Genomic DNA, 14,982 nt, shown 5'->3' with positions numbered 1-14,982 from the left:
AAGTAGAAAATAAAAGCTATTCACAGAGCAGGTATTGGCATCAACCACTTGTTTCCACCTGCTGAAGGGCTTTGAAAGAGGAGTGTGTGTTTTGGGTGAGAAGGGCATTTCAGATTGTACCTCGTTGTTTTGGGTTTTTTTTAGTGCCATTTTTTTTCTCAATTGCAAGGCTCAATCTTTCTCTGAGCCTCTTGAGTGAATTCAGTTTTTTCAGTTTGATTTTTATCATGGGCTTCAAACTGCAGGGGAAAAACAGATCAAAGAATTCAATATAGTTAGAAGTAAATGTTAGCTTATTTTTGAGAGCTTCATTCTTAATTTTTTTTTAGCTCCCAGTAGGCAGTTAAACATGGTAGGTCACTAGTGGAGTTTGAGAGACTATTTTGGACACAGCTGATCATGAGATACTGTCAGAATGTAATAATTCCTAAATCTGGCTGCAACCAAGATCTTGTTAATCTGTTTAGCTGGCTACTGTGAATGCTTCCTACTCTTGTCTCACAAGATTTTCTTTTATGTAGACTGCAGGTAGAAATTCAGCTGCAACCATGGTGACAAGATCAAGGTCTTCAGCATACAGAACACTAATTTCGAAGGAATAATCTTGGCTTCCATTTCACGCCACTGATTTCTTTTTTGTACCAGTGTTATTTTCTTAACATATATTTGTATGATTTGGTCTTGACTCTTGACAGCACTGATTTGTAGCTACTCAGGAATGGTAAATAAACTATAGCATCACTGAGTACTCTTTAATTAGCATGGATGGTTTAAAGTGGTGTTTTGACTTCAAAATATGAATACTTAGTTCCCTTTATATTATCCATTTACTCCATGTAAATTCAAGCCTTGGCCTAAGCGGTGCTCTTGGATAAAAATCAGGACAGCTTCTGCCTGAACCTTGATTCTTTTTCAGCTATATACAGAAATGTACAGAAACATACAGAAAATTATCCACACCACATCCCATCCCAGTTCATTTATCATGGTTGTTATCAGTTCAGAAGTTCTCAGTCTAAACTTCTGCTATGAGTGGAGAAAATGTTCCTTCAGCTAACAGTATAAATAATCTTAAATGATGACTTACAGTTTAGATATGAACTCATCCATCCCTAGCTTATTACTTTAAATTATTACAAGGCACCAAGCTATTCCTGCAGTTGTTACTCCATTACCTAGAACTGGTATAATTGTTTACCTTTTTATTTTTTAAATCATTTAATTAGATATTTCATGCATAGTGATGTTTATCAGCTTAGCTAATTCCATTTATTAGGAGTTTTACGTATCCAGACTTGATTAGCTGTATGCAATTGTAGGTAGAGACAGAGGCATTTTATAGGGGATTTTTCAACAGTCTAAAATTGAGTTAGGTTAGCAGAGCTTGCACAAAGAGTGTGACTGTTTACAGGAAATGGTAGGAAATGCTGTGCTAATACTTGTGTTTTCCTTTTCTAGCGGTAGTAGTGGAGGAAGTGGCAGTCGAGAGAATAGTGGAAGCAGCAGTATTGGCATTCCCATTGCCGTGCCTACCCCTTCACCGCCAACCGTTGGACCAGGTATGTAGGACTCTTCCATGTTCACTTAAGGCTGTAATGTCAGTCGCTTGTGTTTGCAGAGGGATTTGGACTGAATACAACAGGGTAGAAACTGTCCTGAAGCACCATCCTACTCATGAAATATCTTATGAATGCTGAGGGCCATCTAAAGTTTTCATTCTTTACCAAAAGTACTTGCAGAACAATCACTTACAGAATAGCAGATGGTTAAAATACCTTTGTTGGTCCATGTTTTTACAAGATAACCAAGGTGGGGAGGGGATAGAAGGAGAGAGGTGTATCCTCTTAAAGTTTATCTTTAAATGCCTGTCTACAATTTGGCGTTTCTGGATGCCTTGAGAAGCAGCAGCAGCAACTATGTGCATGTTTGCTGGGAAACATCTTCTGCAATAGCCTGCTAAAATTACCATCTGCCAGTGATGGTATGTATGTACATGTTGTTTTTTTAATTAAATGAATTTCCTTACTTCAAATAAAATGCAGAAGATGACAAAACCACTGCTAGTAGTAGAAATCAGGATTATCCGCCAGTGTTGTTTATGCTGTGATTACGGTCTGAAGTTGCTAAGCTATAATGGAGATCACTGAGAGAGGCAGGAGAACTAGTGTGGATAAGATAGTATAGCAATGAAAAAGAACCGTGCAGGAACTCTTGGTATCAAATGCATATTCCCTTGTATTATGAATGATGAATAGTGAGGATATGTAGGATCCTTCTTTATTATAAGCCTGGCAGGATTATTATCTTGGTAGTAAACTAATTCTGTCACTTCTTTATAACCCGTGCATTTTGTAAGCACATAAAGCTAATTTGCATGAGAAAACAGTGGAGCTTTGGTGTAATGTAATTTTGATATTGCACTTCTTAAATATCTGTTCCTCAGATGACAAGTCTTCACTTTTTTACACACATGTAGGTTTCCATTCCCAGGGGTTTGTGATCCTGTAGTAGTAAAAATAGGCATGAAATATTACTGGTATCTGGCATCCTGTAAAAATCCACTGAAATAAAGATTTGCAGGTACAGAACCCTGTATGGGATCAGGGCCTGAGTTTGTATCAGTTGACCGACGTTGAATTTCTGTACTTATTTGGAAAGCCTGTGAAGTGCCTGTGCTTTATTTGTTTTTTCTTTATAAAATATATGGCCTAATTGGGAATATAAACTATTTTATTAGCACACATTTCTGTTCCTCCTCCTCCCGGAGCCCCGCCAGCACCACCACTGCCACCACCTCTCCCGCTGGGCAGTCTGATAGGTGAGACTTGTGTCAGTGCTGAAGTGATCGCAGTCATGCTGCATAATCAATAATCATCTCTTCCTAATAGACTCAATGAGGGTGTTTTTTCTTCTGTAGTGGAGTCTACATGACGTTAGTATAAAAATCAGTTCTGGGATTTTTTTGTTTTATTTTTGTTTGATTTAAACAAATCTAATCACTACTAATTTCCTGCTGTTAAAGCCTCTGAAGATAAATGCACAAGGTACAGGGAGAAGGTTGACAGTTGCTCGAAATCTCAGTTCTCAGTAAAGCTCAGATACAATTAGTCTGATTTATAAGAATTCAAAATCAGCTTGAATATTGGCATTCTGCTTTATCACTCCCACAGCTGAAACCAAGTCACAACAGTTGCACTCTGGCTTAGAAATGGTAGCTGATGTGTAGGGTGATGTATGTGTTCTGTTCTGTGGGTGTAAGGTGACCAAAAAGCAGAGTGTCTGTCACAGTGGCTTGGGGTTGATTCTGTAACACTGCAGGCGGGTGGCAAACTGGAAGACTTGAGAAAATGAACTAACAGTTCTTGAAAAATTGCTTCAAGCGTTACATACAGTTGTTAGGATGGGATCTAAAAGTAGTACTTTTCAAAACAGGTGGGAAAAAATACCCCACCCTTTCCTGTCACAGGCTGATGACAAAATTCATTGATCGTGCTATGAAACCAGCTTTGGAGGCTTTGACCCACGTAACCCTTTGCACTTTCCCGTACTGAAGTGTTAAGTGAAAGTGACTTTGGATATTATTACAGGGTTGCAAACTTCTGATCACAAGCTGTTTGTGTATATATGTGTGTGTGCAGTTTTGTATATACTTATATATATTCATACTAAGATATATACCTATGTATATAAAAACACAAAACATTTTATTGCAAAACAATTTTTGCATTTAAAAATTGTGTTAATCCATGTGACCTTACCATGTGAGATTCACTGATCTATAAGGTGTGATTTCTTCTCTCTGTGAGAGGTGAATCCAAAAGAGAACTCAAATTGGTTTATTAACCTTGAGGCTTGTGCAGCAAGCATGTGGAAGGTAAAAATGGGTGTTCATCGTTGAAGAATGAGTGACATGTCTTTCTGTGATTTGGCATTGGTGTTTCTGATTTGTTAGTGCAAATTCCATCAATATAAAATCACAACTAACAAATATGATTGATAAACATGCTATGTGTCTAAAGCCCATTACAGTTGTTTTACTGTTTTATTAGAGCGTCTTTTTATATTAGATTGGAGACAAGTTCTGGTTCACAATGGAAAACATTTGCTTTGAGCAGAATGTTGATTTTTTTTTTTCCTGTGTGCTTTTTAATAAAGGGTATTGCATGTAAAATAATTGAGGTGTGCTTAGGAGTTGGAAGCTGATTCAGTTTTCCAGTCCAGTCTCTCATAGTTCTCAGCATTTCTCAAATGCCCTTTATATGAGTGATGGTTTATGTTTTGTGTGTTTTTTCTCATTATTGATTACAACAGGTATGTTTGTTTTTCTGTTAATCTCCTGATACTGGCCTTAAATTATTGGAGTCCTGTAATCAAGTATTTCCTATGGTCTGGGCTTTTTTTCTGTTTTCTGCATTCTATCCCAAGTAATACTCTGCTTAAGTCTTTTCCTCGGTTCCTCTGGCTAATGCTTTTCAGCTGCTCCGGGTTCAGCTCCTGGTTCCCAGTATGGCACAATGACCAGGCAAATCTCGCGACACAACTCTACCACTTCTTCAACATCTTCTGGTGGATACAGACGGAATCCTTCTGTGACTGCCCCATTTTCTGCTCAACCTCATGTTAATGGCGGGCCTCTTTACTCTCAAAATTCAAGTAAGCTTCTCAGCTCTGAAATCACAAACTGTTTTGAGCAAAATTATTGTAAAGGCATGCATGGCATTTTAATTCATTTATGAAGAGCATCAATCAGATTACTGCTTTCTTTCCTAAAATAGAAGGAAAAACAAACAAGAACAACCATATTGAAGCTGTACAGTGATTGCACTCTATGCAATTATACTGTTTTCCCCTCTGACTTGTTTGCTGTTACTCGTGACAAGAAATTATTATGATTGCCTATCTAATTATAGGCACATTATACTTAACATTTCAGGTGTGCTTGGAGAACATACACTAAACCCAGATTTTTTTTGCAGGAGTCGTAATATGGTTGTAGTCCTACAGTCCCTCCACTACTGGGCTAGTGGCAAGAGAGTACTGGCAAAGCACAGTGCTCATGGAACAAACTTTTCTCATTACACCGTTCTTCCCTGTCTATGTCTCTTTCCTGATTCCAAGTTTCTCCTTTGTTCTTATTTCTAAGCTTGACTGTTAAAGAGGAGCTCAGTCTCTCTTTAGCAGACTCCTCCACTGTGCTTCCACTCTAGTAGCAGTGTAGATGGGATGGATGCCATGGGCAAGTGAGCAGGGTTCAGTCAGCAGCATCCTGCCCACCTACCCAACAGGGCAAACAAGGTTCATTGCAGGAAGATCTGCAAAACGAGGATCTACTTGAGGATTGGTAGAAGGCTGTTTCTATCCAGAAATGTCTTCCTTGCTATTTCCATAAATTTTGACCTGATACACAAAGAAGAGTGATAGCCCTCTAATGGTTTCTCATGATGTGATGTTCTTCAGCATGTCAACTCTTTAAACTTTGGAGTGCTATTTCTTTTAAAAAGAAATGTTGATGTTTGGGCTGAAGATCACTTTGGATCAGTGTTTGCTGTTGTGTAATTACTGTTAAGGAAAGAATGCATATAAAATGTTTGAGACACTGAGGTGAAAAGTTTTCTCAGTAGTTTAGAAGTATTACATTTGTTGGAAAGTATTTTTATACGCAGACGCAGTACCTATCTATTTTTATTTTTTCCAGTCCTGATTTTCCTCTCTCACCCATACTGGCCCTTCACTTTCCTCTACACTTTTGTTCCCCCAACTTAACTCACCATAGCAACAAAACCCCTTCCTATTTCAACAGTTGTTTTGTTGAAAAAACAGAGCTTTACTTCTGGAAATAGTTCAGTTGTCTTAAATGCTGTGCACACCACTATTTCTGAACATTTACATTTGTCCAAAGCAATTTTTTGCTCAAATGCAGGTGCTGTTCCTTAACCTAGCCTCTCTGGTATTTTCAAAATACTGATTGTCAACATTTTTAAACAGTATTTTGATGGGTGTGTTTTTCTACTTAAACTGTTTTCCTCTGTTTCTGTAACTGGTGACTTTTAAAATTTGTTTAATGCTACTGTCTTGACATTAAATCCAGGTCCCATGTTCCTGTAAGATTTTAATTTCCATGCTAACAAATGCTTCGTGGTTTTTTTTTTCTCAGATGTTTACTTCAGTTTTGTGAGAAATCTGTTTGTTCTCCATCTTTTATTGATCATTTCTCCCATACAGTTTATTTGGTCATTGGTTTTGTAATGAACTAAATGCTCCATTTTTATTCATCAAATATTAATCTTAGTTATGGCTTTATTTAAAACTTTGGCTTACTTGGAAGTACAGAACCTCTTTCAAATTTGGTTCTAACTTGGTTACCCTGCTGAATTCCCACCTTCACAGGAATTTCTCTGCTTTAGTGCAATAGAAATTCCACTGAGAAGGGGCACGTTATGAACAAATGAGTTGATGTTTTGCTGGGTTTTTTCTTTCTCTTCTTTTTCCTCCCGCCCTTCTTCATGAGGAGATGTGCTGCCAGAGCTGATAGTTTGAATGGTGTGCTCAACCACTGCTTGTCCTCTTTCCTACTTGTAGAGGGAAGAGTGGAACATCTCAGCTGTCAGCCCAGCATCTCTGAGCACTGGTGCCATGTCTCATAGCTCATTACTCACCAACGAGGTACACACTTCAGAGAAAATGAGCTTGCAAGTGTTTCCTGGGGAGCCCTGGGCACCAGTGTAGCCAGTTGAAGCTGCTGAAGCCTTTGCCAGCTCAGGCTGCTGAGTGCCTTCTAACTGCAGAAGACTTAATAATTTAAAATAAAGCTCCATTCTGCTCTAAATCCATTTGATTTTCCTACCAACAAGCAACAAGGCCCCTTTTTCTATGTAGAACAAAAACATAGTAGGCCAACCCCCTGCCCCAGCAGAACAAACTTACAGGAGGTGCTCTCTATGAGTGTGAGGTGTTGATGTTGCAGCATTGTTTCCACTGTAAAGCAGCTGGTTTTGCTGTGTGTTGGTGCTGCTTTGCTGCACTCGAGGTAGCACTCCACTCTTATTTTAGAGTCTGGAATCCTGCAAAACATCATCTCTACTTCTAGTCATGTACTTTTAAAAGATAACTACTAAATTTGAGTAATCCCTATTTGGCAGTAAGAGGGAAAGCTCAGTTTTGTGTGCTCCTCAAGTGAAGGAGCAAGTCCCTTCACAGGCACAACTGCACTCGACTTTTGGTTCAGCTGAACTCGGGCACGTTTCGCTTTTGCGTCCTCAATTGGCCAACCACAAATTCAGCCTTGTTGGAAGCACAAGCTTGAAGAAGGTTCTTCCGTGTATGTGTTCTTGTTGTTCTTTACATACTTTGTTTCGTGGTCCTTGTTACTGATGGCTACTTTTGTTGTGTTTCCTTTTTTTTTTCCTTTGTCTGTTTGACTTTCCCCAATATGGTGTGTGTGTTGCTACCAGTTTCTATTGCTCCACCCCCTCCCCCTATGCCTCAGTTGACTCCACAGATACCTCTCACAGGCTTCGTGGCCAGGGTGCAGGAAAACAGTAAGTTTGGACAAGCTGAGCTGTTAAAGGGTAGAGCCTACTTTCTTCTAGCATGCATGGCTGGCAAGTCAGACTCTATTTCCTTTCCTTTTCCAGAAGCTAATACCATCTTGCATTCTAGTGTCAATACGCTATTGGAGCTGAAGGGCACACTCTTCAATACTTTATAACATGCATGATTATTACTGACCCATTTAAGTTCTGAACTGCACATTTATTATAGAAATACAGTGTGAAATATGGGGCATCTGCTTGATACGAATATAGAAATGTATCTTAATTAAAAAAATATTAATTTCATGTTGAATCATCCTGCCTGAGGCTTTTTCACTAGGGATAATTGATGAGTTTTTATTAGAAAGGCTTATGTAGACTGTCACAATATGTACTGTATAACCATTGACTCTAATAATGTAGTAGTTTTCAGGAAGCTGTACAATCAATTGAAAACGTGCAGTTGTACGATCTAATGCCATTACAAAGGAGCTTGTAAGGTATTTCTCCTCTCGTAAGCCTTTCATTCTCTATTTCTTTGTGTTCTCTACCTGGATTTCACTACTGAGCTTCTTGCAGCATAGCTCTGCTTGTTAGGTTTGCGAGAGGTTTGCTCGCAGGCTATGAGCTGTGCTGCAAGGTGTTTTGTACTGGTAACTCTGCTTTTACCTTTATTGCTTGATTCATTGATTCATTTCAGGTGAGTGTTACTGTCCCAAATGCTGGTGCATGTGTAAAGTAGTGTTCCTGATCTGGGGACATCTTTGTAGGAGTATTTTGCAGTTCTGTAAACAACAGAATGGATGCAATGTAGAGAGGGCATGAAGTAAGTAGAAAATGTTTTTAAAGTGTTTGGGAGCCACAGCAAAGTCTTCTAGGATCTCAGGGGATACTATTACATAGAAGCTATGTAGCTCCAGTATGCATTTAGGGGCCCCTAGATCTGACTAGCACTGCTGTTCACCTTCCTATTAGAGCTTTTAAGGGGTCCTGTTCTGAGCATTCCTCTAGAGATAGGAGGAATCTCTGGTTCTCATTCAAAAAGGTATTTTGTTAGGTAAATAGTAAGAATGATGTTGATGTAGAATAGTATGCCACAAAACTGTGTTGATGAACCTTTCCAAAATTTGAAGTGTAGAGGTAAACCTACTGAAGATGAAGGTTACAGAATGTCTTCACTTGCAGATAAACTTGAGAAAATTGACACCTGCTTCTGAATTGTTCCAAGTATTGTCCTCCTGGAGATAACACAGCCCTTGGGAGAGCGGAGGTGAAAGGGACAGACTTATTTGTGTGTGCAACAACAAAATGCAAGCTGACTTGTGAATGAGATTGCAGCAAAAACAGCTGAAGCTTGAAATCTGGTCTGAGGAATTGTTCTGTTTATTTTCTTTCTTTTAACAGTCCCTTGGGTTTGAGCGTTACATAATAAGTATGGCTTGGAGCTGCTGCCGCCTCATTTGGGAGGCAGGGGTGCGTGTGGCAGTCTGCGCATACGCTCAGCAAAACGGGCTTTGGAGGCTGTTGTTGAGGTTTGGCATCGTGTGCTAGACTTTCATCTGACTCATTTTCTGTAAGAAGTCTACAGGGGAGCAGAGTTAGGGAGACGTGGGGTGGCCTTGTCTGTTACTTATAAAGATCTGTGGCTTTAGAAAGCAACATCCTCTGCTCTGTGGACTTCTTCCAGAGGACAAGGACAGAGGGCTTAGAAACTATGTAACACCTATTTTTTTCCTGCGCCCTGTGCCCAGACTGTGGGTATCTCCTTCAGAGAGGTTTCCAGTGTCTTGAGTGCCCAGGAACATCCAATTGGATGTAAATCACTGTACAGTCACACCCAGTCCTTTCAAAAGGAGTCTGCTGGACCCCATTTAAGAACAGGAATGTGAATACATACAAGAGAAGATATATCAACTTGGAGCTGTATAAATACTGGTCCTTTTACCTCTTCTCATTTAGTGTGGGGTTTTGTATGCTTTTGTTTTTCCACCCATAGGAAAAGTAATGCTGTTCTAGAGTCTGCCTGTTTTAAGGTCAGAACAGGAGAAGTCTAGGTTAAAATCGAAGAGGCAGGGGGATACTTCCATGGGGTGGCACTTGTCTGATTTTTCTGTTCCATTCTCTCCCCTTGTTTAAATGTGAAACTGAGTTGTTTTAAATGTTTCCCATAAAGCATGCAGTTTCTGCACTGCATCTCAGGGCATGTGTTGGCACTTTCACACTTGCATTTCCTGCCCTTTTTTTTTCCTCTGCAAATAAGTGACTTCATTGTTGAACAAATACAACTTTTTGCATTTATTAAAGTAAGGATTTCTTAAGATCTCAAATGATTGTTGTTTCAATACTATTTTTCTCCCCTGGCCGTAGACAGATACTAAGGGGAGAAACAGATTTTGTGAAAGGTGTGCCGGAACTACTGCACAAAACCAATCCATTCACAAACAGCGTTGTCATGTCTGTGGTGGGTTAATGAAGCCTGCCTGTGAGTGCTATTCAGTAACACAAGCAAGACGTAGCGTTCACTCAGCCAAAGACTTTGTTAGTCTGTCTCCAAGTGACATAAATGGGCTTCTGTATGAGAGAGGAGTCACTAACACAGTGGCAGCCAGTCTGACTGATGGAGAGAGCTGTGGGATATACAGCTCAGCTGGGCTTGCACGTGAAGAACAGCATTAGTGGGCTGGGGGCCCGGGCTGAGGCCCCTGCTGCCTCTCGCCTCCTCCACACCCGCACAGCCAGTGGGACCCAGCCGGAACACATGAGCTGTGCTTGAGCCCCTTGTCAGGGGTATGTGGCTGGAGAGTAAAGGTTCATCACTGCTGGAGTAGTGGCCAGGCAAAAGTAAAGAGCATTAAAGGAAAAAGAAACCTTATTTCTAATCTCCAGTGCTGTTGTAGCTAGCAGTAGCTAAAGCTTCACTCAGTGTTGTTCTTTCCTTGCCTTGCAGCTGGGCTTTCTGCTCAGAATTAGTGTAGTGTGCTGGAGCACTTGCTCAGCCTGATGGTTCCTTCCAGTCAAACCTTTTCTAGAGCAGTGGTTTTCAGCCTGTGTTTTGAATGTGCAGAGTCCCAAACAAATGTCTTGTAATTAAATCTGTATTGCTACACAATAGAGTTGATTTTAGTGACAGTAGCTTCCTTTCAGCAATTTGTGGCTTCATAGTGCTTACACCTAGCTCCATGTATAGGTGACCACAGTTCCCAAGGAATAGGATGACTTGAAGTCTTGCATCTGAGCGTGCTCTCTCTCTTCCTTTGCTGACAGCTGCTGTGAATGTTGCTGAAAATTAACTTGATGAACTGATTTTAAGAGCAATTTTTACCATAATGTCTTTCTCTTTTTCCCTTTCCCAAAGCAACTTGTAAATGTGCTGACTGGAGAATCTCAGGGCAGGGATTTGACATTTTGGATTATACACTTAATTTGTTGAGCACTTTTTTTCTCCAAAAGCAAGAGCTGCCTGTTGTAGTTCTCCATTTATTAATTGAATCCTGGATGTGTGCACACACAAGCTTGTCTGCAAGATAAGGATCAAAGCTTTTCCTCTGCAGAAGGGATTACTTGGCTTTCTCTTACCTGGTTAAATCTTAACCACTAGTCTCTTCCCTGTTTTTATGATCCACACTAGATCTTTTTTGTCCCCTTAATGTGAGCTCGTGAGAGAGAAGGAATCCAAGGAAGCAGTGTTCAGAAATCAATTGGTTTGTTATAGGCAAAGGATTTGTTCAAAAGCAATCAAGCTGCTGGTGCAGTGCAGAGGCCTGTTGCAGCCTGGCTCAGAGGGTGCCGCTCGGAGTCCTCCCATAGCTCCCGCTGCAGCTTGCCCCCTCTCTGCTGGTGTTCAGCTTTTACCCTGCAGCATGTGCTTTGACTCTAGTAGCATTTACACATAGATTTGACCACTAATCACAAATGTAGTTGTATGTTGTAGCTGTTAATACAAAGCTTCTGTTTCTAATCAGTGCATGGTATTATAGTGCATGCTATATATGTTGTCCCCCCACCCCTTTTATTTACAGTGTACAGCCTCAGGTTTGTTTGCATCTCCACACTGTTTTGATTTAAGAGAAAAAATAATCTCCAAACATTTCTAGTTGCTGATAGCCCGACTCCTCCCCCACCACCGCCTCCTGATGAGATGCCGATGTTTGATGACTCCCCTCCTCCTCCACCCCCACCCCCCGTGGATTATGAGGATGAGGAGGCCGCTGTTGTGCAGTACAGTGATCCCTACGCAGACGGAGATCCTGCTTGGGCACCTAAAAACTATATAGAGAAAGGTAAGAGAAGCGTTGCAACTGTATTACTGCGGTATCAGAGGATTAATGGTATCTGAAGGGAATGAAGGACTCAGCTTGGGTCTGATGAAAACAGTCATTGTCCCTGCTAAGTCAGAACTCAAACCATTCTTTTCTTAGTTTGTCTGTAGCTACACCTAATGTGATAAAATATAATCCTTCCTTAGAAGGATTATAAAATACCTTAAAGCATTCTAGAGTGGATTAAAAAAATCCTTAGTTATGAGAGGCAGATTTAAATGGGATGGCTTTCATCTTTGCTGAGCTGCTGCCCTGTGTCTGTAGCTGCTTCAGGATTGCTGGGAGATCATCTAGAAATAGCATTGCAAAAAGGCCAGAAAGTCTGAGCTCTGTTTACCCCATCAAACCAGACAGCTGGAGTGGATCATTAGACTTCCAACTGTAAAATGTAGTGAGTCTTCCTTGGAGACTTAGCAGTGTCTCTAGATCAGCAGGCTATAAGCTGTGCTTAGGTATGAACTCATACAGTAAATGTCTCTTCCCATGAATAATTGAGGTGCTCATTTCCTGCCTGGAGAGTTGTCTGTGTTCTGCCAGCGACCGCTTTGTCAACAGCAATGTTGCAAGTTTTCTCCTGCCCTGGCTGGCACCTGCAGCGCGCGTGACACGGGGCAGGGTACCTGTGGCAGCGCTCCTGGCCGAACGGCCGCGTTCCATCTTGGCTCCTGGCTGGACTGTGAGCAGGACATACCCATGGGATGAAAATAGCTGATATGCCACATCATTATTTGCTAGGCATTAAGACATCAGATTTCTGATAATATATATGTAAACTAGTGGAATTCATAAAACCAATCAATTGCATAAATCCGTGTTAGCTGTTTTTGAAGTGTAAGGCTGTGGTGTCCAAAGTTAGTGGATTCCTAGCGGTAGTTCCTTAATTCCAGTGTTGGTGGCGATGTTTACTTTCCTTACGGAGATCTCCACTTTCTAATTGCACGCAATGAGTTGGAGGTTAGTAAGAATAATATATTCGCTAAGCAGGTACCAAAAGTAGCTGAGGTTGCTGTAAATTTGCTTCTACTTTTTCCTATGGTAACTTTTACACCTGCACTCAGTGCACCTTCTTGAAAAGTAGCACCAAAACTTCTCACACAGTTCTGTAGCCAAGACCATCCACTTCTGTACAGTGGCTTTATGTACCTGTGTTGACAAGATCATACACTGAAGTACATACTATAAAGCTGCAGGAGCCATAGTGTACGGTTGTGTTTTTTTCCTGTTGGGTCCATTTCTACAGGATGACTTTTTTTTTTTAATGCTTGCTTTAATCAGGAGATCCTTAGACAGGGCCCTATTGCTTTTGAGGTAATATCACCAGAAATGACTGTCATACTCATGGAGCTAGTTATTTCATACTCCAGCTTTTAAGTGTCTGTATGCTCTGCCTTACTGTGTCACAGTCAACTGTACCTCTGTCAACAGTTTAACTGAACATTCCATGTAGTCACCACCCACTTCTAAATGGTAGCTAATATTGCAAGAAAACTGAAATTAATGTTCAACAGGGAAAGCATGGAAAGCCCTAGGATAGCAAACTAGTCCCTTAAAAAATAACTATACCTCAAAAAATGTTAATACTAGTGCTATTAATAAAATGCTAAACGTGTCCCTGTTCAATCCACAGTTGTTGCTATATATGACTATACAAAGGACAAAGACGATGAGCTGTCGTTTATGGAGGGTGCAATCATTTATGTGATAAAGAAGAACGATGACGGCTGGTATGAAGGAGTTTGCAATCGAGTAACTGGCTTGTTTCCTGGGAATTACGTTGAATCAATCATGCACTATGCCGACTAAAATCCTTTGCTTTTCAAAGCTGGGTCTTGTATTCAGTCATCCATGATTATTTACAAGGGGTAACTAAAAAGCTAACAGAATTGTCATAATATACTTTCAAGAAAATGTGCCCATTTCTTCTGTTTTAATGGTATGATTGAATGTCCATCTCTCAAAGTCTCTGGAGACAGTATGTCTTATCTGATGGCAATTTGTAAAACAAGCAACTGTCTACAACTGGTTATACTTATTTACTTATGCATTGTTAATTTTATGACCAGCCTAAATATTCTGGGGAAGTAGGGTATAATATTTAATGAACCATGATCAGATTGTGCCATTACATTTTTCAGTACAGCATGGTAACTAACACTACGTTAGACTAACATATTAAAATCTGGATGAGAAGTTTAATGTTAGTGCTGGTCATATTACTTTTTGTTTAGACTCTTTGCTCATTCTTGAACTATATTTGTTTAAAGCATGCATACAAACTGATGTATTGAAATATACTTTTTTAAAAATCCAAGATGCTTCCAATTGTTGTAATCTTTACCTGGAGTATTCTCACTGAAGTCTATTACAATGAGTTGTTTGGGTCTAAGGTGTCCATGTGAATCAAAAATGGGTGGTCTTATGTATGTGTAATTTGTACCCAAGTTTTTTTAATGAGTAAATTTACATTGACTTTTTCCATTCATAAATATATAAGTGAACCAAAGGTCTTGTCCATTACTTTGTTGGTTGGCTTGGCAAAGAAGTTTGGAATGCTAACGTAGCAAAATCACAGCTGTGTTATCCCAGGCAATGTACTATAAAAAGCAAATGTTTGTAATGTGACTTTCACTGACAGAGGGCAAATAAATTAGATATTAAATCTGAATTACACACTTATACATACTCTTAAAAAGTTATTTTTCTCCCAAAATTAATTTTGGCAAGGATTCTTGAGTCTATCTAGTGATCTAGATGCAGCAAGTTGGACACAGTCTGCAATTGCCATTTCTTAGTGGAAACGAGATGTGGCTTGGTGCTGTGCCCAGCTGAGCAGAGAGGGCAGGCATCCCTCAAAATGTGACAAAGGGGAGCACACTTGACAGGATGTGGTTCTGTTTCCAAGGAATGGAGCAATGTGCTCAGCCAGTGTGTTAAGGGACCACAGGTGGAGATAAGAGATGAGGTACTGCTGTGTTCTACAGATTCTGTGGCTTAATTAACCTGACACGGAATTTAGTAGTGCTGGAAGGTTCCTGTAAGAGGGACTTGAAAGCTGAATTCTAGGAGGGTACTGAATATAAATGAGTGATGGAAGGTGAGGGAATTGAAGCTTTGACTGGTTGTTGAATCCT

The 14,982-nt window shown here is 40.1% G+C and overlaps 1 protein-coding gene across 10 annotated transcripts in view; it reads left to right on the top strand.

The window, feature by feature from the left end:
• Positions 1 to 14,529, top strand: part of ABI1 (abl interactor 1) — an 83,672-nt gene extending 69,143 nt beyond the window's left edge. For 2 of the 10 annotated variants that reach the window (XM_065831156.2, XM_071805254.1), the window contains 6 exons: positions 1,459 to 1,559; positions 2,738 to 2,818; positions 4,477 to 4,653; positions 7,452 to 7,538; positions 11,627 to 11,812; positions 13,479 to 14,529. In XM_065831156.2, coding sequence (XP_065687228.1) covers positions 1,459 to 1,559; positions 2,738 to 2,818; positions 4,477 to 4,653; positions 7,452 to 7,538; positions 11,627 to 11,812; positions 13,479 to 13,654 — 808 coding nt within the window. In that variant the 3' untranslated portion in view covers positions 13,655 to 14,529. The remainder of the gene's footprint in view (positions 1 to 1,458; positions 1,560 to 2,737; positions 2,819 to 4,476; positions 4,654 to 7,451; positions 7,539 to 11,626; positions 11,813 to 13,478) is intronic. The other 8 variants (XM_065831157.2, XM_065831155.2, XM_065831166.2 and 5 more) reach the window with 5 other exon arrangements.
• The last annotated feature ends 453 nt before the right edge of the window (positions 14,530 to 14,982 follow it).

Source organism: Patagioenas fasciata, chromosome 2 (assembly GCF_037038585.1).
Source record: "Patagioenas fasciata isolate bPatFas1 chromosome 2, bPatFas1.hap1, whole genome shotgun sequence".
Classification (NCBI taxonomy): Eukaryota; Metazoa; Chordata; class Aves; order Columbiformes; family Columbidae; genus Patagioenas; species Patagioenas fasciata.
The sequence above is the reverse complement of the archived record's forward strand: the minus strand, read 5'-3'. Positions and strand labels throughout refer to the sequence as shown.